Raw genomic sequence first — 18,563 nt, 5'->3', positions numbered from 1 at the left:
TTTGGGTGGGGGGGTCGAGGATATCTCTAGGGTTCCACTTTTTTTTTTTTTTTACGACCCCACAAAATTCTGAAAAAACACAGATAAAGATTCAATACGTGTTCCTAATGGGGGTCGGGTAGAAATGTTGAAAAATGTTCCCAGAAAAAAAATCTGAAAACATTGACATGACAAAATTCTATCTTTTTTCTAATTGAGCAACCTTGAGTCTTTTGCCAAAGTCGCTTATTAGCATTTTATTAGCTTTTGTGTTGACATACAGACAACATGACATTCTATGGTTTTGTCACCGATCCATAATCTCCATAACCATGGCTATCTATCATAAAATGCATGAGAGTTGTCTGTTATCCTAAAAACTGTCCAATCAGTTTAAAAGCGCTATAATCTGATGCAGAGTAATATGTTGTATATTACAATGGAGGTTTGGCCTTTTCAAGACGATGCATGAAACATACACCGACTTCATTAGACACCGTCGCTTTCAGGTTTTATTTGGGCATTCGAGATTAAAAGTAAATTTGGATTAACACACAAGTGACCAAGTGAAAGCCACGGGGCAATTTACTCAGATGTCATCATCAAGCGCTGTATTCGTTCGGAAAAATGATCAACGTGACCTGAACAACTACTTACCGAGTGAGTAGCGCATACGTTTTGATCTTTTAGGAAGGATGCGGACGCTGCGCCTCTTCCGTCACCAGAAGTGTTTCGGGTTCCGAAAGCGCACAGTAGAGCGTGTAGCCCAGTTCGTCCACTTCCCGCTCGGTCAGTTCACAGAATAAGTTCACTTTTGGGCTGAGGGCGCAGGGCAGTCGCCCCGCCTCCAGGTAACCCACCAGCTCCTTTAGCAGCTGTAGGAAGTTGTCGGCCAGCGCCTCGTGGGTCCAGTTGGCTTGTCTTTCGCTCAGCAGCAAGATAGCGTTGGTGAGCTGGCTGGCGTTAAGCCGGTTGAGGGCGGGATTGAGCTTGCACATAGCCTTAGCCACCTTGAGGCAGGCGCATCGGTAGCCTCCGTCTTCTTGATCCAAGGCCCTGAGACGTGCGGTCTCAGTCACTCGGAAACTCTGCCTCCAAAGATTTTCGTGGCGCTCGGCGGCGAGCCGATGCGGTTTGGCTATAAGAGAAGTGCCGTCCTCCATCATAAGTAAGGGCAAAAAGTCCACGTAAAGCTTTCGGTTCGTCTCGTACTGCACCTCCAAGGTCAGCGTTTCGGAGGGTACCACGGGACGAATGACATAGTCCAGGACGCTGCCGATAGCGGGCCAGTTGATAGTCCCAATCAGCTTGTCAAAGACTTCAAGGACTGATTTGGGCGACAGGTAACCTCCCACCATACAACGGTCCCAGTAGCTGCTTTTCCGTGGGAAATATTCTAAATTCTCCCTGCGGATCAGCCAGAAACCTGGAACGTTCATGATCGTATCCTCTCCTGGTATGGACGACCACAAATTCTTCTCCAGGATTAGAGGCACCATTAGCTGGGCGTGGTCTGCTGTCACCACCTTGGTGATGGACGAGTTGCATTTGAATCACAGAGGGGGTCCGACTAAGATATAAAAAGAAAAGAAAAAAAAAAAGACAGATGGGCTACATCTTACCTGCAAGTCGTCGTAGAGGCTGCCGCTTAGGTACATCTCCCGGAGCGGCATGTCGGGAAGTTTGGCGTGGAGGAACACTCGGAGCTCCGCGCAAATGTCCAACGCTGCTCGCCGAGCCACAGCCTGCTCCTCGGCGGGAATGTCCACGTTGTTCTGGTAGAAATCCCAAAGACGCTCCTGCAGGGAGAGCCGCATCCGAGCACGGAGCAGGTCGGCCTGAGTCGGCCCGCTCCCTTTCGCTGCGGGTCGACCCACAGCCCTGCGCAGACAATCTGGGAAGCCATGGAAAAAGCAGGTGGATTAAATGATCAGGAAAATGGAATGGGACTTTACTGCAAATCCCAAAAGTTGCTGTATTCTACAAAGTAACCTATCTGAAACAGTTATCTCATCAGACAAAACCTAATCTAACTCCTCTATTGTGATGTGGCTAACTAGCAGAAACACCCACTGTGTACAAATGGCAAGAATCCTCCAAAATGGATGTCTGTTACCAAATATAGAAATGGAAGCAACAAAATGGTTGAATTTTACTGGGGCCATTTCAAACAAAGTCACCAAGTTTCGCATACACACCTGATTCAAAAGAATTGGTGGCAGTAGGCAGGGACTGAAGTGACCTGCTAATGGTGGCCTTCATGTTGTGGTTCAGAACCCGCGGGGAGGAACCCACCCAGGCTGGCTCTTCCCAGCTTTGTTTTCCTTTCTGCTCCATCTTGGTGGGACTGGTGGGAGCACTGATGGCACGGTCGTACATCTGAGCCACAAACACAACGTGGTGATATTTGATCACACTTTGGACCAATTATGGGGAAATGTAAATATAATCCCATCTTGCGTACTCTTTTGACAGCAAGCGTCGCGATGCCGAGCATGGCTGCTCCGCCGACTCCCAAAACAAGCTTAGCGTTGGAAAGCATGAAGTCGATAGCTGTGCCGATGCCATTGTCATCTTTCTTCCCTTTACTGCCTCCATTCATTGCGGCCATCCTGTAGCTTGAATAAGGAACACGCAAGTGCCTACAAATTATTTTCATGTTGCTAAATTTGAAAGCAGATTTCACAGTATTTTACAAATAAATCGAATAGAGCATTAAAACCCCCACCTGAGAGAGACACTTCCAGATGACCACGCCCCAACAGCCGAGTCCCCCTACATAAGCCCACCTAATCGGCTACTGAGGAAGAACTGGCCCCTCTTCAGAGCCTCTTCCTTGTCTTCAGGTGCCGTCAGGGTTTGGCAGCGGCGAAACTCACGAGCCACAGCACGGCGATAGTAGTTGCGGTCAGTATACTGAAGTTGACGCCCTGCACGGAGCAACGCCCGGTACAGCGCCAGCACAGCACTGCTAGACCAGCTGCCCATGAGGGACCACACTTAAAGAGGGGGACACCCTGGCACCTGGGGGGGAAAAAAAGCGTGATCAAGTTATAAAATGACTGTGATGTTTCATTTTCATTCAGAAAATTCTCAAGAGGGAAAGCAAAAGAGGAGACTACGTATTTTGCACAGTGCTGTGAGTGTTAGCTATAATTGAATTAACCAGGACCAAAATGTTACTTACAATATCAGAGTACTACAACTCTACACTCAACATTTATTCACGCTATCAGAAGCAATACCTTTCAACATACTATCGTACTACAAGGACGAATAACCAAGAACATTGATTATGTTCACAAAACCACTGAATATGAACGATGTGGCTGACACGCGTTGGAAATCTGATATCGGAAATACAGAGACTGAAGCTAACGTTAGCAAGCACGCACAACCTGCATCAACGTGACTGTTCCGATATTTGTCGTGAAAGGACAATAACAGAGGCCACGTAAATGCAAATTGCAAAGGTTAATTTGACAAGATAAAATGGCTGACAGGAAGGAAAGTCACTCTTCTGACTTGCTTGTTAGCTTAACACACCCACTGACGTTAGCCAAGCGCTGACCTACACGTAAAAAAATAAACGCACGGGACACGATGAACATTCAACTATAAAATATAACTCGCGTCAGATAAATATGAAGCACTTACCTGTTCAAATTAGAGTGAGGATTTTGTGAAAAAGCAACAGTCCTCCCTTATGCCGGGGGTCAAGATTGTCAAGACACTAGTGTCACAACCGGAAACAAATAGGCGGCGAACATTCACTTCCGGGTGACTTATTTCGTCAGATGAAATACTTTACATAATCACAAGCGCACTGAAAAAAATTATTTAATTGTCGTATAGTCAATTAGGTTATAGTGCAGGCACTTACAAAAAAAATGTCAAGTATACTTTTATGCTTGGTCTTTTTTTTTTACTTTGTGTTGTGAAAAAACATTTTTGTCCACAAAATAAATAAAAATACATTGAAAGTTGACTTAATAAATTAGAGAGAAAATGTCCTTTGATTTGGTTTTTAATCATTTACTATAAAAAAAAGAGCTTTCTGGGTTCATCTTAAATGTACTGTATTTATTTTTGTATTACAGTACGTCCATATAGGAAGGGCAAACAGTCATTTGAGAATTGTAGTTTATCACACTTATAAGTACAGTATAATAGTGAGTTTCTTGCATTCGAAAAACAGGCGGTCTCAATATTTTTCAGAAAAAACTACTGAAACTAAAACAAACAGCATAGAGCTACCATTTAAACTTGACTTATATATAAAAGTTATGAGGGATAAAAAAAAAAAAAGGTAGAATCTGAAGTCCTTACATGTATATCATTTGTACATTGCAATGCGCAGAAATACTTTGTCGAGTTTGCAAAATAGTTTCTACTATTATAAGAGACAACTTTCACTGGCACGGTTCTTGGAAATTCAAGCAAAAGATGACAATTCTCAACTGATGACAACATTTGAAAAACCTTTTCAATTATAAATGTGCAGTTTATTTTGTGTGGAAGAAATAAAGGAGCAAAAGATTCTTGTTGCCATTGAACATTTGGAAATAAATATCACACAAAACAGCATGAAATGTCAACAATTTGCATCATCTAGGCATGTTATGATTTACAGTTCTACAGTCTAGCCAGAGGAGCCTTACTGACGATCACGGCATATATTTTTTTCCTTTGAGTCTGGGAATAATCTGTATATCTCTTACGTCATCGTGCTGAAGCAGCCAACACAAGTATCTCTCTGTGCCCATGCCCCACCCACTGGTAAGAAGTGGCTTCACCTCGCGCATGTCAGTGTACCATTTATAGGGCTGCTGCGGAACCGCGTGGTGTCTGAGGGCCTCTTGTACCAAGCCGGGCGTGGAATGACGCTCACCAAGACCCACAGTTTCTCCCAAGCCCAGCAGAAGGTCTGCAGCCTTGGCTTTGGCCCGACCGCTGCCCTCCACGTAGGCCTGGTAGAAGGGAACGGCGAGATGATCCATCTCAGTCAACCAAACAACGCCACCATATTTTTCGATCAACACCCGCTCTCCTTTACGCGTAAGCTTCCTGCCAAACTGCGGCTGACCCTCTTGTACCCACTCCAAGCAATCGGCAGAAGGCATCATGGGGATGGCCTGGTCCAGAGAGACTCGTGGTAGAGGTGTTTTTCCATCCAATTTACTCAGCATGAATGTAACATGCGTGAGGGTCCCAGCAGTGTTGAGGATGATGTCTGAGTGTCTCTTCAGCATGGACTTGGTGAGATGAGACAAATATCCCTCTGCTACGGAAATGGCACGGTCCATGTCGCCCAACAGTTCACATTCCACGTGGTAGAACTGGTTCAAGTGTGTGGCGTCAGGATCTTCTCCTCGAAAGCTGGGAGATATGTAGTAGGTTCCCTGCAGGTTATCCTGGAAACGGAGGAAATATTCAAGCACAAATTGCATTGAGTCTGCAAGGTAGATGTCTTGACCAAAGAGGTGAACAGAAACCGGTTCTGAATCAGACCCCAGACCCATTGGGGAGGAGATAGTGTCTGTAGTGAGCGGCGTCAGGGCATAGGAGTAGTGACAGGAATTGCTAAAATATTCAACTGTGCTGTGGAAAAGCGTGTTCTGAATCTGGAACAAGTTACGATACCACTGGCTGGAAATAGCCACGACGGAGTGGGACTGAGGCTCCTTCCATGATCGCAAAGGCCGGCACTCAGTGATCTTGGAGTGAAGCCTTTTGAGGTCATCTGGGTCGGCGGCTGGACCATCAAGTGAGGACACGTATCCGGGGTACTTTAGGAAGAATTCTGCTTGTGCTTTTGTAGTCTGAAGGCCTTCAAGTGTAGGTAGTTGGGGGATTAATTTGGCATGAGCGTAATTAATCTCCAAGCCCTCAAAGATCAACGCAACAGATTGAGCTCCCATTCTCTCTTCCAGCAGTTGGGCAACTTTATACGTTGCCAAGATCAGAGCTTTGTAGTCAGATTCCCCCAGTTTGAAGATGTCGCTGGGCAGTGGTTTGCGTGGCACCACGATCGTTATGCCAGGAGTGTTTGGGTAGGGTGTTAGAAAGGCAACATGTTGATTATCCTCCCAGACTCTCCAGTGTTGCTCCTCTCCCCTTACAATCCGACTGAACAGGTTCGTATCGAAGCGAGTCCCTGAAAATTCAAAGCTGGATGGTGCGTTTGTTGTAGGCAATCCACTCCTAATCTGGTTTTGAACCTTGTCCAGTGCTTCATCATCCCAACGTGGACCACTTATAGAGGTGCAGAACCCAGGGTTGGAGCTGTGAAATTCCTCTTTGCTGGAAAGATGGGGCTGCCACTTTGACCCTAAGCCGTGAAGCGGTAGCAGTCTGATCTGAGCTGCTTGATCGGGCTTGGGATAGAAAACCAAAGCGCAACGTTGCACTCCAAGTTTGCCGCAAAGAATACTCGAGACAGATTTCGCTTCTTGTAGCAGAGACACAAAATCAGGTTCAGCCAGATGGAAGATGCTCCGGGTGCCGCTAAGAGTTTTTCTGGTCAAAATAGTTGAACCAGGAGTCCAGGGACTGGGATTCAAGTATGCAACCAGCTCATCTGTTTCCCAGATCACATTAGAGACGTTCTTCAGGGGTCGAAGCACTTCGACTCTTGATATTCCGCCGATCATCGAGGCCACGAACATGACACCGGCATTTGTTTCAACAACAGAATCCCCTTTGGAGTCGAGCGCAATGACTCCCGCACAAACATCTTTCAGGTTTTCTGTCATCACCTCTCGACACGCCTGTCTGAGACTATAACCTTTGTGGTGGTAGAGGCTTGCGATTTTTTGCGCAACGGTGTGTCTTAGAAACACATCTCCGTCTCCAGAGCAGCTAATGGCTAATGCGCTATCGGCATAGATTCCCGCTCCAACGACCGCCGTATCGCCAACTCGCCCTTTCAACTTGGCCACTAAGCCACCCGTTGATGAGGCGGCGGCCAACCTATGCTGGCAATCCAATGCCACAGCTCCAACAGTTTGAGGATGATTGCTTTTTGAAAGATTGACCCCAGCGAGCTTGGCGGCTAACTCTCCATAACGGAGATCAGTGTAGAAATAGTCAGACTTGACAGGTTTGGCCTCCTCTTTCAAAACGTGCAGAAATTCCTCAGCGCCTTCTCCCACGATAAGGGAATGCGAGCTTTTGTCCATGACGCACCGAGCCGCTTTGATCGGGTTCTTGACGCTTCGTAAACAGGCGACGGCTCCAGACTTCATTCCATTTCCATCTACTATGGCGGCCTCCATTTCATTTTGGCCTTCTCTGTTGAATACTGAGCCTTTTCCTGCATTGAAGAGAAAGCAGTCTTCCAGAGCTTCTACTGACCTTTGAACTGCATCCAGACTACGTCCACCGTGTTCAAGCACTCGCGAGCCGAGGTTTAAAGCTGTTTGCAGAGCAAACTCGATGACGTTTATCACTTGTGGGTTCAGCATCATCTCCTCTCCAGCGCCACCGTGGATCAGCAGAGTAAAGTCGGAACTCGCACCTGCGGTCCAATCCATTGTTATTTTATTGTTGCCGGTAAAGTGATTCATCTCACCATTCATGTTCTTTGTTTGGTTTTGTTTGAGGAGACACTCCAGAGCTCCCATTTGACAAGCAATTGCATATTTGAGCGCTAAAAGCATCACTAACTTCAAATTTACCTTCAGGTTTTCCTGAAGTTTGTCCAGTACCGAGGCAAAGCTACCTTTCCCGTTTAGCACAACTCGAACTCTGTCCTTTTTTCCAAGGTAGGTTACAGCGAGCTGATCTTGGGCATAAACGTTTCCAACTCCACACTCCGCTCCCTCCACCAGGTCGGTACCGGTGAGATACACAGATGGACATCCGAAGGGGTCCAGGAACTTTTTCAAAGGATTGTCGTCAGATAAAGCTCGACGAAGGACAGCTAAATGGGGACCTACACCGTGTCCGCTTTTGGTGTTTTTTATGAGAGTCTTGTGTTCCAAATATGCAACATGGAACAAATTGAAGAGGTCGTTTGTAGGTTGGATTGCGTTGTGTGAAGCCAAGACGCTTACGAACTTACGGGACTTTGCGCTGACTGAGTAGGTGGGATCACAACGGCCATGTTTGTAGTGGCGCATATGAGTAGGAGTGACGAGCATGTGAGTGGCAGCAGATTCCCCGAGAGTCTGCATCAGGGAAAGCTGCAAGGAGAAGTTGATCCAAGCGTCATAGAGGCCTCTTTGGCTTCTCAGAGTGGAAAACACATCGGGATAAGAGGACACGTCGAAAGTGACAACTGGATTTTGGGATTTGAAATCAGGGCGTGCCTTGGTACTATGCTTGCCGTGCAAAGTAAAAGTTAGAGATGTTGGGGAGGAATGATTGATGATTGCCGAAGACCCGTTGACTTTATCCGCATTGCTATGGACTAGACTTAAATCAACGGCTTCTGATAATTGGTACACACGTTCAGTTACAAGGCTAGCTACCATCCCATCCACAGCACAATGCTCAAAAACCATCCCGGCCGTGCAGTCCTTGAACACCACCAGATTCATCACCTGGCAAAAAAAAAAAAAAGAGACACCACGTCAGCGTAGTTCAACTACTCGGATTGTGTCGGCGGTTTTACCTTGTCATAGTATCTTAGACAAGGACCATCTGCTTTTCCTCCCAACCTCACCACGTTGAGGATCTCCGCCAATTCAGAAGGTGCGTCGCTGTCCTCCAGATTTAACGTCAGCACAGCGCTCTCCATCAGCTTCAGGGATGCTGCAGAAACTCCTCCTTTGTCCAAGATGTCTTCTCTGATGGCAGCCCAGGACTTGCGCTCCAAAGCAGAGAGTCTACAAATGGCCAAGGGGTCGTTGTGATTCCCTGTGTCGCTCCGGTCTACCACTTGAGCCAGCTGGTTGTAGATGTCAAGGAAGGGTCGAGCGGATAATGTTGCGTTAGTATCGGAGCGCCGGAGTATGTCGACCGGGAATACTCCACCGACGCAAGTGATGATGGCGTGAATGCTTTCCGGGTAAACCTATGGAAGGGAAAATATCGAATGATTACATATGGACATTTCTGACAAACTCGGATTTTCCCGTACCTTAATCTCATCTCGACTCTGGCCGGGAATTCGGGTGGCGGCGAAAAGCTCCGATTGCTGCGTTCGTTCCATGGGCACGTCACCATCCAGCATGTTGGGCTCGCTGTACAGCTTCGCCGCCGCCCAAAGCAGAGCGGCCGCTCTCGTCAACTGGTTGCATCCCTTCGCTTTGGACGGAAGAAGAACAACCGGAAGGGCCGTGGCGGTTGACAGAGGGTCGGCACAGGCCAACAGACTTCTCTTGAACTGATCCGTCACCCAATTCTCTTGGCCTGCAGCCACGGTTACTAATTTTCGCTGGGCTTCTTCGAGAAGCGGCTTCTGCTTCTCCAGGGTGCTTTTGAAGTCAGCATAACCGTCGGGACTTAAGGTGAGCTGAAGAACGCGGCAGACTTCCTGCAAGGTCACTTCCATCTCTGGAACGGGGTAGTTGAGAAGAGCCATCTTGTTGATCATTGGGGAGCTGCCAAGAGAGGTGGACTTGTTTATTTGTGGCACTGTAGAAGTTGAGCCAGTTGGGCCATTCAACTGCTTTATATGTGGCGCAGTTCACTCAAAGCGAAACACAATTAGAGAAGTTGAGCCAAAGGTTCAGCGATTCAACCACAGACTGAATTGGTCAGGCTCACATAATCATGAAGCTATTAAATATAAATCAATACGCAAGATCAACTTTGATGTGCTGCTTCTAATCTCCTTTTGTATTATTGTCACAAGATGTCCTATTGAAGGTTTTTGGTCAATCTGTATAGAATCAAATAGATTAATTTGGTCGACCGAGTGGAGATTCTAATCGAGTGCACACACCAATGCACGCGGTTCAAATAATTGACACAATGCAGGCTGTATGGATTGGTTGGAATTTGCGGAGAGCAAGGATACTTGTCTTGTGACTCCAATAACTTAATAATTAGATCAGCAGAAGCAGAGGATTAACTCCCACTGTCCTTAAACATGTACTTGCAGGTTAAGTGAATACTTTAAATTGTTGGTCAAGTTTTCTTTCTAAATTTTGAGCCGTCTCGAGTGTAAGCCACCTCTCGTAAAAAAAGAATAAAGCAAGTCATTACACAAATATACATCGGCTGATGTGGTTAAATCAAATTAGAATTTAAGCTTATGCAGGTTAGAGTTGGAAAATGTTTATACAGATGATGACATCGTCAAAATATGTATTGCCTATTGTGCATACATCAAAAGATTATTTTAGCTGAAAAGTTGAGTAGTATTAGTATTTAGGGAAGGGGTGGCATGGTGGTAGGTATAATCGATATTTAGGAATGGATTGATATTTTCCACATTTTTCAGTTTTAAATTAAAAAAAAATAATTTTTAATTCATCGGAAATGATATGTGGGTTTTCGTGGGATGCAAAGTGTTTACTGCTGAAGACATTGGAGCGAGCTGATGCCAGAGGCTGCATGATACTAATTATGTTAGCAGTTCACTTGCCATGTACTGATATTGTATTTTTCCTTTCCTTTTAAATTGTTACTTTTGCACACTATTTATAGGAAAAAATAATGAAAAAAAGGGGGGGGGGGAACATTATTTAACCCAATGTACAATACATGTTACATTTGATTATTATTATTTATCTTGGAGACTTCCTAAGTGTTTCATATTGACATATCACTCAGAAAAACATTCTAAGAAACTATCATACTGTCTGAAGACTAACATTTTAGCTTTTTTAGGAAAATAAAATATACGTATTTAATGAAATTATGTATTTTCCTTAATAAAAAGACACATCAAGATGCAGGATAATAACCTAAGAATAAAATATGCTCACCGCAATGTCGAAATTTCTCCCAGGCCAGGCCAGTCGGAATGAAAGAAGAATAGCTAATGGGAGAAAACTTGGGTTAGTCTCTAATGAAAGTGCAGTGACTCTTGTTAAGCAATTTAAATTCCTGCCCCCCCGCCCCCGCAGCTCTCATGGTTCTCATTTTTGTCTTGTATTCTTCATTTCGTCTTTCGTTCTTTTTGCAAAGTTACAAATACAAAAAGTGTTCATAATGAAACAATCACGTTCAAACAAAGGAACATCAATATGCAACCAGGGCCATGGACAACAAATTGTGGACATGCTTTGAACTCACCTCACTGCTCTGTCAAATTCACATCACATGGTTTATACTTTCAGCCATGCTCTCCACTTCCATTCCATTGCATTGGTGGCCCATTTTGAGTAAATCTCGGGCCATTTTTGCCAAAATGGTTAGTTGTGTGGCTGTAGGTTGTTCGACTCATTTTGGACAAGATATGCATGTGCATCATTTTCCAAAGAAACAAAAAGAACATCTGTGGAGACAAAGCCTGGATTAATCAAAGATGCATTATAACCTTAAATTGATAGAGTGACATTATGTCAAGCTGGGTGACGATGCGGCGACAATGTACAACTTTGCACTGGAACTATTTCAACTGCTTTTTCTGAACACTAAAGTTCAGAAGTTCTAGTTGGCTTTTCCTGACATTATTGTAGTCACGTTTTTTTTGCACACGCCAGTAAGTGTATGAACGACTGTCAGAGCAGTTCTTTTCTTTTAATGAATAATTTCGATTAAAAACAATATTTAAGTAAGGAATTTGCAGAAAGAAATGATGAGGAAACTTGGATGAACAAGTGTAACCGCGTTTACTGCATCTCTGGCGCCCTCTACTGTTGGCCGTGTGGACCACATTTCGACACCATCATGGCGGCACAGGCTCGCGCAGTTGTCTCAGCCCAGTGGCTAGCGGACGCAATCCGAAACGGCCTTGTAGGCTCAAAGATTCGCGTTCTCGATTCGTCATGGTACCTCCCGATAACAAAACGGGACCCGAAAGCAGAGTTCGCGGAGAAGCACATCCCGGGAGCTTCGTTCTTCGACATAGACGAGTGCAGTGACCAAAGTTCACCGTATGATCATATGTTGCCTACGAGCAGCCACTTTTCACGCTACGTGGGCGAGCTGGGCATCGGCAACGACACGCATGTGGTTGTGTACGACACCAACGGCTTCGGCTCGTACAGCGCCCCACGCGTCTGGTGGATGTTCCGACTGTTCGGTCACAACTCCGTGTCGGTGCTGGACGGGGGTATGAAGAACTGGTTGGCGGAAGGGCGACCGGTGACGTCAGAACAGGTGAAGCCGGAGTGCAAAGACTTTAAGGTGACTACGAACCCTGCGTGGGTCAAGACTTATGAGGACGTGCTGGAGAACATCAGCACCAAGAAGATACAGGTGGTGGATGCAAGATCTGCGGGCAGGTACAGGGGGATCGAACCGGAGCCTAGAGAGGGTGAGCAGGGTTTCGCAAGACCCCAGTTTGTGACATTTACCATTCTTATTACAAAATACAAACAATTAGAAGGTAGTTCAAGTTGAGAAACTTTCACTTGGTAGCACTGAACTAATCTAGATGTGTGTACTCAGCCCAAGTTGTATAACTTTTGGCCAATTTTTTATTTATTAACAGGTACCTTACCAGGCCACTTTCCCGGTGCGATCAATATGCCGTTCACTTCTTTCCTGGACTCCTCCGGAAAGTATCTGGCCAACGAGGACCTGTCCAGACTGTTCAAGAAAGCTGAGGTAAAACTGGACCAGCCACTGTGGGCCACCTGCGGTTCCGGTGTGACGGCGTGCCTCGTGGTTCTGGCCGCTCACCTGCTCGGGCACCCGGGCGTGTGCCTTTACGACGGCTCCTGGGCCGAGTGGTTTAAAAGAGCATCTCCTGAAAATATCATCTCAGAGGGAGAAGGAAAGAAGATGTGATAGAGAGTAATAGTTGAACATTCAGAAATATGCTATGAACCACAGTGTCACTATGTAAAGATTTTTTTTCCCCCCAAACATAAAAAATGCTTTTTTTCCCTCGAGTTACATTTTTTTCTTTTGGCTGTGTTGGTGGTTCAAAATCAGAGTGCACTTTTTGATTAAAGGGGTGGCAAATCATGCATAAAATGCATTCTTTCACTTTTATATGATTGCATTTCAACATGCTCATGGGTCATCGTCTTTATTCATTAACCGAAAGAGTAGGCTAAATATGAATCTTTTTAATGGGAGATTTTGCAGAAACCTGATCTGATTGCAGATTGTATTACACTTTATTAAAGACAACTTGAAATTGCACGTGTTGCTGTTTGTGCTGTGTTGAATTACTTTAATCTTTTTTTTTTTTAAATGCGGCTGAGATTTAGACCATAATGGAATGTTTCTCTACTTCTCACACATCTGGTACTATTTTTTTTAATGACTGTGATATGTAAACCATTTTGTACTTCTCTGGAAGTGATTTGAGTGGAATGGAAAAATGCATTTAACTGTGCAATACCTTTTTAAACTCTTTAGTAGGTTTTTGTGTGCTAATGTTTTTTTATGCCTCAATTAATCTACTTTTTAGGAATAAAACCTCATTTTTTATGAATACTTGAGCCTACTATATTACTGTATTTTATTACTTGTCATAATAGTAGTATTCAGAAGGCAACTTTTTTTAGATGGCGCTTAATGGATAAAGTCGGAAAACCACTGATTAGAGAATGATGTATTCACGCAAATGATAACGGTTTTGCAACAAATGGACCCGCCTTGCGCAACACCCCCCAGAAAGTAGTTGACAAAGTCAAATTTCCACAGAATCTCCACCGATTCGATATGGCGGCGGCACAAGCGGTGGTCTCAGCCAAGTGGCTTGCGGACGCAATAAGAAACGGTCTCGTTGGCTCGAAGATTCGGGTCCTGGACTCGTCATGGTACACCCCAGCAACTAAACGGGATCCGAAAGCGGAGTTTGCAGAGAGGCACATCCCGGGAGCTTCATTTTTCGACGTGGTGGAGTGCAGTGACCGGAGCTCACCCTACTGCTTCACGCTCCCTGCGAGCAAGCACTTTTCACGCTACGTGGGTGAGCTGGGCATCTCCAACGACACGCATGTGGTGGTGTATGACGCGCACGACTTCGGTTTGTACACCTCGCCGCGAGTTTGGTGGATGTTCCGACAGTTCGGCCACAGCTCGGTGTCGGTGCTCGACGGGGGTTTGAAGAACTGGTTGGCCGAGGGGCGTTCGGTGACGTCGGGAGAAGACGCGAAGTCCGAGCGCAAAGATTTCCAGGTGACCGCGAATCCTGCTTGGGTGAAAACTTACGAGGACGTGCTGGAGAACATCAGCACCAAGAAAGTCCAAGTAGTGGACACCAGGCCTGCGGGCAGGTATAGGGGGCTCGAACCGGAGCCCATAGAGAGTGAGTAGTTTTTTTCTTTTCACTGCTGCTTTTTCTATAAATCAAAAATAGTATTTATTGTTTTCACTAGCTCTCTTTTATTTTTGTGTGCTAAGTTTGCCATTTCATAAATGTATACTTATCTTGATTGTTTTGATCTTATTTATTGATCTTATTCTTGTGTCACATGACTAGGCAAGTTGCCACAAGATGGCGCAAATCCCCCTGTATACAAAAAAAGTTATCCCGCATGGTGGACTTTGGAATGTTGAAAACTTGCTGGGGATTTGCCTGGTCATGTAATACACGGTTAAAAAAGTGCATTCCTGGAGATTTGAGTGATGCCCAACCATTTAAGTTACAATCATATCCGCAGGCTCAGCGAGCACTTAAATTAGGCAGGCGCAAACATACAAAACTAGAATGGTAAGGTGTTTTCCCCACATTAATTTGTTGCCGTACTTGTCTTTTTTGTTTTTAAATTATTATTTCGTGACAGCAACGTTACCTGGCCACTTCCCCGGTGCAGTCAACCTGCCATTTACCTCCTTTCTGGACTCCTCTGGAAGGTTTTTGGCCAACGAGGACCTGTCCAGAAAATTCAAGGAAGCCAAGCTCCAGTTGGACCAGCCGCTGTGGGCCACCTGCTCTTGCGGCGTGACGGCTTGCTTTGCTATTCTGGTTGCTCAGTTGCTCGGACGCCAGGACGTGTGCCTTTATGACGGCTCCTGGTCCGAGTGGTTTCAGAGAGCGTCTCCTGAGCACATCATCTCTGAGGGAGAGGGAAAGAAAATGTGAGAGATCTGTGTTACAACATTAGCATTAGCACAGTTTTTAAACACCAAATTAACTTGTTACTCAAGTAGCATTGATACTTGAACTATGCAGCAGTTTGCAGATACCTCTATAGTACCTTTTTATGCTATTCATCTATATCACACTATATGTTTGCAGTGTATAAAAAGCAATTGATGTTTGTTTTAATGACAAGTGGGCTTTTAATAAATCATGCATCGATTGTATTTTTGCTTCAGTTTTCATTTAGGATTTCATTTAAGCAGTCACACTCGTTTTTCGTTGTCATTATTCATTCACCATTCATTCAACCAGGTCAAAAATTATGGATTTAGCTTGTTTTGGGGCGGTGTTTGCAGGAGCTTAGAACATAACATATTTTATCACACTTGAGCAGATGCCATGCGTATCTACTGTTCATCTAAGTGTCCCCACATGACCACAGTCAGGGAGCATTTCGAGGGATGACGAGACACATAAGTTATTGACAACATCAAACAATTGCAAGTTAATAAAAGTGAGAAACTTTTTAAATATTTTAAATATATGTTGTATGAAAGATTTTGGATGACTGTTGACGTTAATGAGTTTTTCAAAAGACAAGTCCTTCAACTGTTATGCACCGTGCCACAACAAAGATGGCCGTCGGCCTTCACGTAGGTCCCTGGGCTGTCCGCAAAAGTGCCTGAAGGTCCTCCCGAAATAAACAAATTGGGGTCCTCTTTAGCCATATGCTAACGGCAGAGAAAGGCTCACAATAGAGAGACAATTTTGCTCATTTGAACAAATCGGCAAAGGAAAAAACAATATCCTCGTTGTATATTAGACGAGGAATGTTGAACAAACTACCGTTATATCGGTTGGATCACTTACGTCCCTAGCGGCCCATTCTTTTTCATTTCCAACGACGAAGGGTGTTTTTTCTTCGCTCGCGCTAACGCAGCTAAGACGAAACACAATTTGCTTCATTTTGATATTCATCCGAAAAATACCTGGTGGGTTTTGTTTGTAAGTAGACTTCGTTTTACAATTAAACTAATAAGGAGAAATGAATTGATCACTTGAATCACGTAATTATAGCATGGCGTGTAGCGGTTCCATTAACGGTGTCCGACGTTGAAATAACGTGTTGGACGATTCGTGCCTACGCGTGTTGTCATTTTAGTGAACCTCTTCAGAGGCTGTACTCGCTCGGTGTACATGTAAACAATTTAATTGTCTCAAATGTTTCCTTAGGGAGGGGTTAATGAGCATCAATGTCGGGCATTGCGCTTAGCAGATTGTCCCAGGAGCGCAAAGCGTGGAGAAAAGACCACCCGTTTGTAAGTAGTGCCTTCATTGTTCCCCAAGTTGGAGCTATTTTTTCTCCTCGAACTCGCTCAAATTGATTTTGCTTCTCACAGGGTTTTGTTGCTGTTCCTACCAAGAATCCAGATGGAACCATGAATCTGATGAATTGGGAATGTGCCATTCCTGGAAAGAAAGGCGTAAGTACTTTATCAAAAGTAAATACATTTAACATGGACGTGTTTCGGATTAACGTCGTAATTACCCCCTCGATTGTTAGACCTTGTGGGAGGGAGGACTGTATAAACTCAGGATGCTCTTCAAGGATGACTACCCCTCTTCTCCACCCAAATGTGAGTCCCTCTATGTTGCAAGCTTAACCAGGTACATCCAGAAAAGATGAATGATATTCAATAAGCTTTCTTTCTTCAATTTGTCTTTAGGCAAGTTTGAGCCACCAATATTCCATCCAAATGTCTACCCATCCGGCACAGTTTGTCTGTCCATCCTGGAGGAGGACAAAGATTGGAGGCCTGCCATCACCATCAAACAGGTTTTCTTATTCATTCCATGCTTCACTTCAGATGTCCGGTATTGTGTACGCTGTTTCAATCAAAAATAAATGGCTATTGCAAGTGAGCAAGTTCTCTCAAGGTGCTGCTCGTTCTAGACTGCCGTCACTTGGATGGCACTGTGTGTTTTCAGATCCTGTTGGGAATCCAGGAGCTGCTGAATGAGCCCAACATTCAAGACCCAGCGCAAGCAGAAGCTTACACAATTTACTGGTATGCGTCCACTTTTCTGTCTAGCGATGGCTTTTTATTACAATTATTACAAGTATTCTTTCTCTGTCTGGGCAAATTTTGACCAGTGTCAAAAGTCTGCAACTCAGTTCAGTCATCAATAAATCATGAAAAATGAGGCAAACAAATGCTCAATGCCCTAAAATAAGCTGCGAAAAATCCGTGTTTTCCCATTCCAGTCAGAACCGGATGGACTACGAGAAGCGAGTGAGGGCCCAGGCCAAGAAGTTTGCCCCTACATAATCTGGCAGGACAGTGTGACTTGATGGAACCTGAAGGACCACTCCAACACAAAGAGAAACTTTTCTGTACTGTTAAGCCATTTCATAGGTGGCATGTTCAAAGATAACCCCCCCCCCCCCCCCCCCCCCCCCCCCCCCCAGCATTTGTATATTGGTTGTAATCTAAAACAGTAAGAAGGAAGCAGGCCTCCCTCCGTCCAGCCACAACAAGGAGGGAAGCATTAGAACAACAAGGTCACGCTTTATTCAACCGGTGTCAATTTCTCCGCAAATTATCTCCACGCACGTTTGGGAACAAGCAAAAGGCCCCTGAGTTTTTGCCAAGAGAGAAGTCAGCGTGTGTATATACTATAAATAAAGACAAATTGTGAAAGTTATGTTTTATATTGTTTTAGCCAGTTGACATTTGTGCGTGGTATTATAACAAAGAACGTGAAATAAAATTGAATAAAAGACAAGTTAACGAGTACTTGTGGTATTTTTTTCAGTCTTCTGGTGTGTCAGTAAGTGCAATTAATCAAGTAAAATTGGATTGAGCCTTTTTATAATTGTTGGCGGAGCAAAATATTTGTATTTTATGAAATTGTGTTGTTTTCTGTCACGTTCTCAGGTGTCAAATATGTGACATTTGTATCGGAGGAAATATAACACCTTTTTCTTCGCCTCGCCTCTCGTGTGGTTGAGTAAACGACCTCGCTGGGCAAAAAACAGGGCGAGTCGAAGAAAAATGTTTTGTTTGTGTGGGTTGTGGTAACAGTCTGGATATATATTTTTTTATGTCGTGTTGATTGTGTATTTTAGATAAGGTCCAGGATCAGCCCCCAATTGCCATATTTAATATCATTATCCAAATGTCAATAGAGTTCAATTAATTATAACTTGGCAACCCAATAAAAACAGTTGACAGTCATATATACCTTTTTGAAATATTGATTGAATATTTTGATATTCTCCATTTCTTTACCTTACGTTCCCATGGTGGTCTTTCCGTCCAAAATGTCATTTTCAGGTGTGCTGTTACCATGGAAATCTCTCACCGAGGACTCTTATATCTGCCACAAAACAGATGATGTGCTTATTCACTTGACATGCACAACCAAAAGAGCATTCTAAAACCATACCATCACACGAGTATTATACATTTCAAACATT

General features: G+C 44.5%; 6 protein-coding genes across 8 annotated transcripts; 3 read left to right on the top strand and 3 right to left on the bottom strand.

Moving 5' to 3' along the window:
- Nucleotides 1–176: 176 nt before the first annotated feature.
- Nucleotides 177–2,590, bottom strand: mief1 (mitochondrial elongation factor 1). Its single transcript, XM_049744116.1, has 4 exons — nucleotides 2,444–2,590; nucleotides 2,178–2,358; nucleotides 1,602–1,873; nucleotides 177–1,505 (listed from the first exon to the last, which is right to left on the bottom strand). The coding sequence occupies exons 1-4, from the start codon at nucleotides 2,588–2,590 to the stop codon at nucleotides 666–668; spliced, it is 1,440 nt and encodes a 479-aa protein (XP_049600073.1). The 3' UTR covers nucleotides 177–665.
- Nucleotides 2,591–2,754: 164 nt separating this feature from the next.
- Nucleotides 2,755–3,765, bottom strand: LOC125983177 (mitochondrial ribosome and complex I assembly factor AltMIEF1-like). The gene is made up of 2 exons (XM_049744169.1): nucleotides 3,637–3,765; nucleotides 2,755–3,003 (listed from the first exon to the last, which is right to left on the bottom strand). The coding sequence occupies exon 2, from the start codon at nucleotides 2,965–2,967 to the stop codon at nucleotides 2,755–2,757; it is 213 nt and encodes a 70-aa protein (XP_049600126.1). The 5' UTR covers nucleotides 2,968–3,003; nucleotides 3,637–3,765.
- A 276-nt stretch (nucleotides 3,766–4,041) lies between these two features.
- Nucleotides 4,042–11,636, bottom strand: si:ch211-256m1.8 (uncharacterized). The gene is made up of 5 exons (XM_049744035.2): nucleotides 11,170–11,636; nucleotides 10,860–10,912; nucleotides 9,065–9,527; nucleotides 8,597–8,998; nucleotides 4,042–8,525 (listed from the first exon to the last, which is right to left on the bottom strand). The coding sequence occupies exons 3-5, from the start codon at nucleotides 9,518–9,520 to the stop codon at nucleotides 4,647–4,649; spliced, it is 4,737 nt and encodes a 1,578-aa protein (XP_049599992.1). The 5' UTR covers nucleotides 9,521–9,527; nucleotides 10,860–10,912; nucleotides 11,170–11,636; the 3' UTR covers nucleotides 4,042–4,646.
- Nucleotides 11,637–11,766: 130 nt separating this feature from the next.
- Nucleotides 11,767–13,191, top strand: LOC125983155 (3-mercaptopyruvate sulfurtransferase). The gene is made up of 2 exons (XM_049744142.1): nucleotides 11,767–12,355; nucleotides 12,533–13,191. Exons 1-2 carry the CDS (start codon nucleotides 11,767–11,769, stop codon nucleotides 12,829–12,831), a joined length of 888 nt encoding a protein of 295 aa, XP_049600099.1. The 3' UTR covers nucleotides 12,832–13,191.
- Nucleotides 13,192–13,716: 525 nt separating this feature from the next.
- Nucleotides 13,717–15,082, top strand: LOC125983159 (3-mercaptopyruvate sulfurtransferase). Its single transcript, XM_049744147.1, has 2 exons — nucleotides 13,717–14,305; nucleotides 14,784–15,082. The coding sequence occupies exons 1-2, from the start codon at nucleotides 13,717–13,719 to the stop codon at nucleotides 15,080–15,082; spliced, it is 888 nt and encodes a 295-aa protein (XP_049600104.1).
- On the top strand, nucleotides 14,929–17,869 carry LOC125983173 (SUMO-conjugating enzyme UBC9). 3 transcript variants are annotated; one of them, XM_049744165.1, is made up of 7 exons: nucleotides 14,929–15,078; nucleotides 16,316–16,401; nucleotides 16,483–16,566; nucleotides 16,647–16,719; nucleotides 16,810–16,919; nucleotides 17,072–17,151; nucleotides 17,349–17,869. In XM_049744165.1, exons 2-7 carry the CDS (start codon nucleotides 16,336–16,338, stop codon nucleotides 17,410–17,412), a joined length of 477 nt encoding a protein of 158 aa, XP_049600122.1. In that variant the 5' UTR covers nucleotides 14,929–15,078; nucleotides 16,316–16,335; the 3' UTR covers nucleotides 17,413–17,869. The 3 variants fall into 3 exon arrangements, with proteins under 3 accessions (XP_049600122.1, XP_049600121.1, XP_049600119.1); XM_049744164.2 differs by lacking the exon at nucleotides 14,929–15,078 and adding an exon at nucleotides 15,775–16,074; XM_049744162.2 differs by lacking the exon at nucleotides 14,929–15,078 and adding an exon at nucleotides 15,775–16,087.
- The last annotated feature ends 694 nt before the right edge of the window (nucleotides 17,870–18,563 follow it).

This window comes from Syngnathus scovelli, chromosome 16 (assembly GCF_024217435.2).
Source record: "Syngnathus scovelli strain Florida chromosome 16, RoL_Ssco_1.2, whole genome shotgun sequence".
In the NCBI taxonomy this organism is placed as follows: Eukaryota; Metazoa; Chordata; class Actinopteri; order Syngnathiformes; family Syngnathidae; genus Syngnathus; species Syngnathus scovelli.
This window is presented reverse-complemented; position numbering and strand designations above follow the sequence as displayed.

Excerpts from the sequence above, each read along its gene's own strand:
- mief1 (XM_049744116.1), bottom strand. The coding sequence starts at position 2,590 with ATGGCCGCAATGAATGGAGGCAGTAAAGGGAAGAAAGATGACAATGGC. Across the intron at positions 2,359-2,443 it reads CGACGCTTGCTGTCAAAAGA|ATGTACGACCGTGCCATCAG; the intron begins GTACGCAAGATG and ends TTTGTGGCTCAG. Across the intron at positions 1,506-1,601 it reads GCCTCTACGACGACTTGCAG|GTGGTGACAGCAGACCACGC; the intron begins GTAAGATGTAGC and ends TCCATCACCAAG.
- LOC125983177 (XM_049744169.1), bottom strand. The coding sequence starts at position 2,967 with ATGGGCAGCTGGTCTAGCAGTGCTGTGCTGGCGCTGTACCGGGCGTTG.
- si:ch211-256m1.8 (XM_049744035.2), bottom strand. The coding sequence starts at position 9,520 with ATGATCAACAAGATGGCTCTTCTCAACTACCCCGTTCCAGAGATGGAA. Across the intron at positions 8,999-9,064 it reads AGAGTCGAGATGAGATTAAG|GTTTACCCGGAAAGCATTCA; the intron begins GTACGGGAAAAT and ends TCCCTTCCATAG. Across the intron at positions 8,526-8,596 it reads GTCTAAGATACTATGACAAG|GTGATGAATCTGGTGGTGTT; the intron begins GTAAAACCGCCG and ends TTTTTTTGCCAG.
- LOC125983155 (XM_049744142.1), top strand. The coding sequence starts at position 11,767 with ATGGCGGCACAGGCTCGCGCAGTTGTCTCAGCCCAGTGGCTAGCGGAC. Across the intron at positions 12,356-12,532 it reads CGAACCGGAGCCTAGAGAGG|GTACCTTACCAGGCCACTTT; the intron begins GTGAGCAGGGTT and ends ATTTATTAACAG.
- LOC125983159 (XM_049744147.1), top strand. The coding sequence starts at position 13,717 with ATGGCGGCGGCACAAGCGGTGGTCTCAGCCAAGTGGCTTGCGGACGCA. Across the intron at positions 14,306-14,783 it reads CGAACCGGAGCCCATAGAGA|CAACGTTACCTGGCCACTTC; the intron begins GTGAGTAGTTTT and ends ATTTCGTGACAG.
- LOC125983173 (XM_049744165.1), top strand. The coding sequence starts at position 16,336 with ATGTCGGGCATTGCGCTTAGCAGATTGTCCCAGGAGCGCAAAGCGTGG. Across the intron at positions 16,402-16,482 it reads GGAGAAAAGACCACCCGTTT|GGTTTTGTTGCTGTTCCTAC; the intron begins GTAAGTAGTGCC and ends TGCTTCTCACAG. Across the intron at positions 17,152-17,348 it reads GAAGCTTACACAATTTACTG|TCAGAACCGGATGGACTACG; the intron begins GTATGCGTCCAC and ends TTCCCATTCCAG.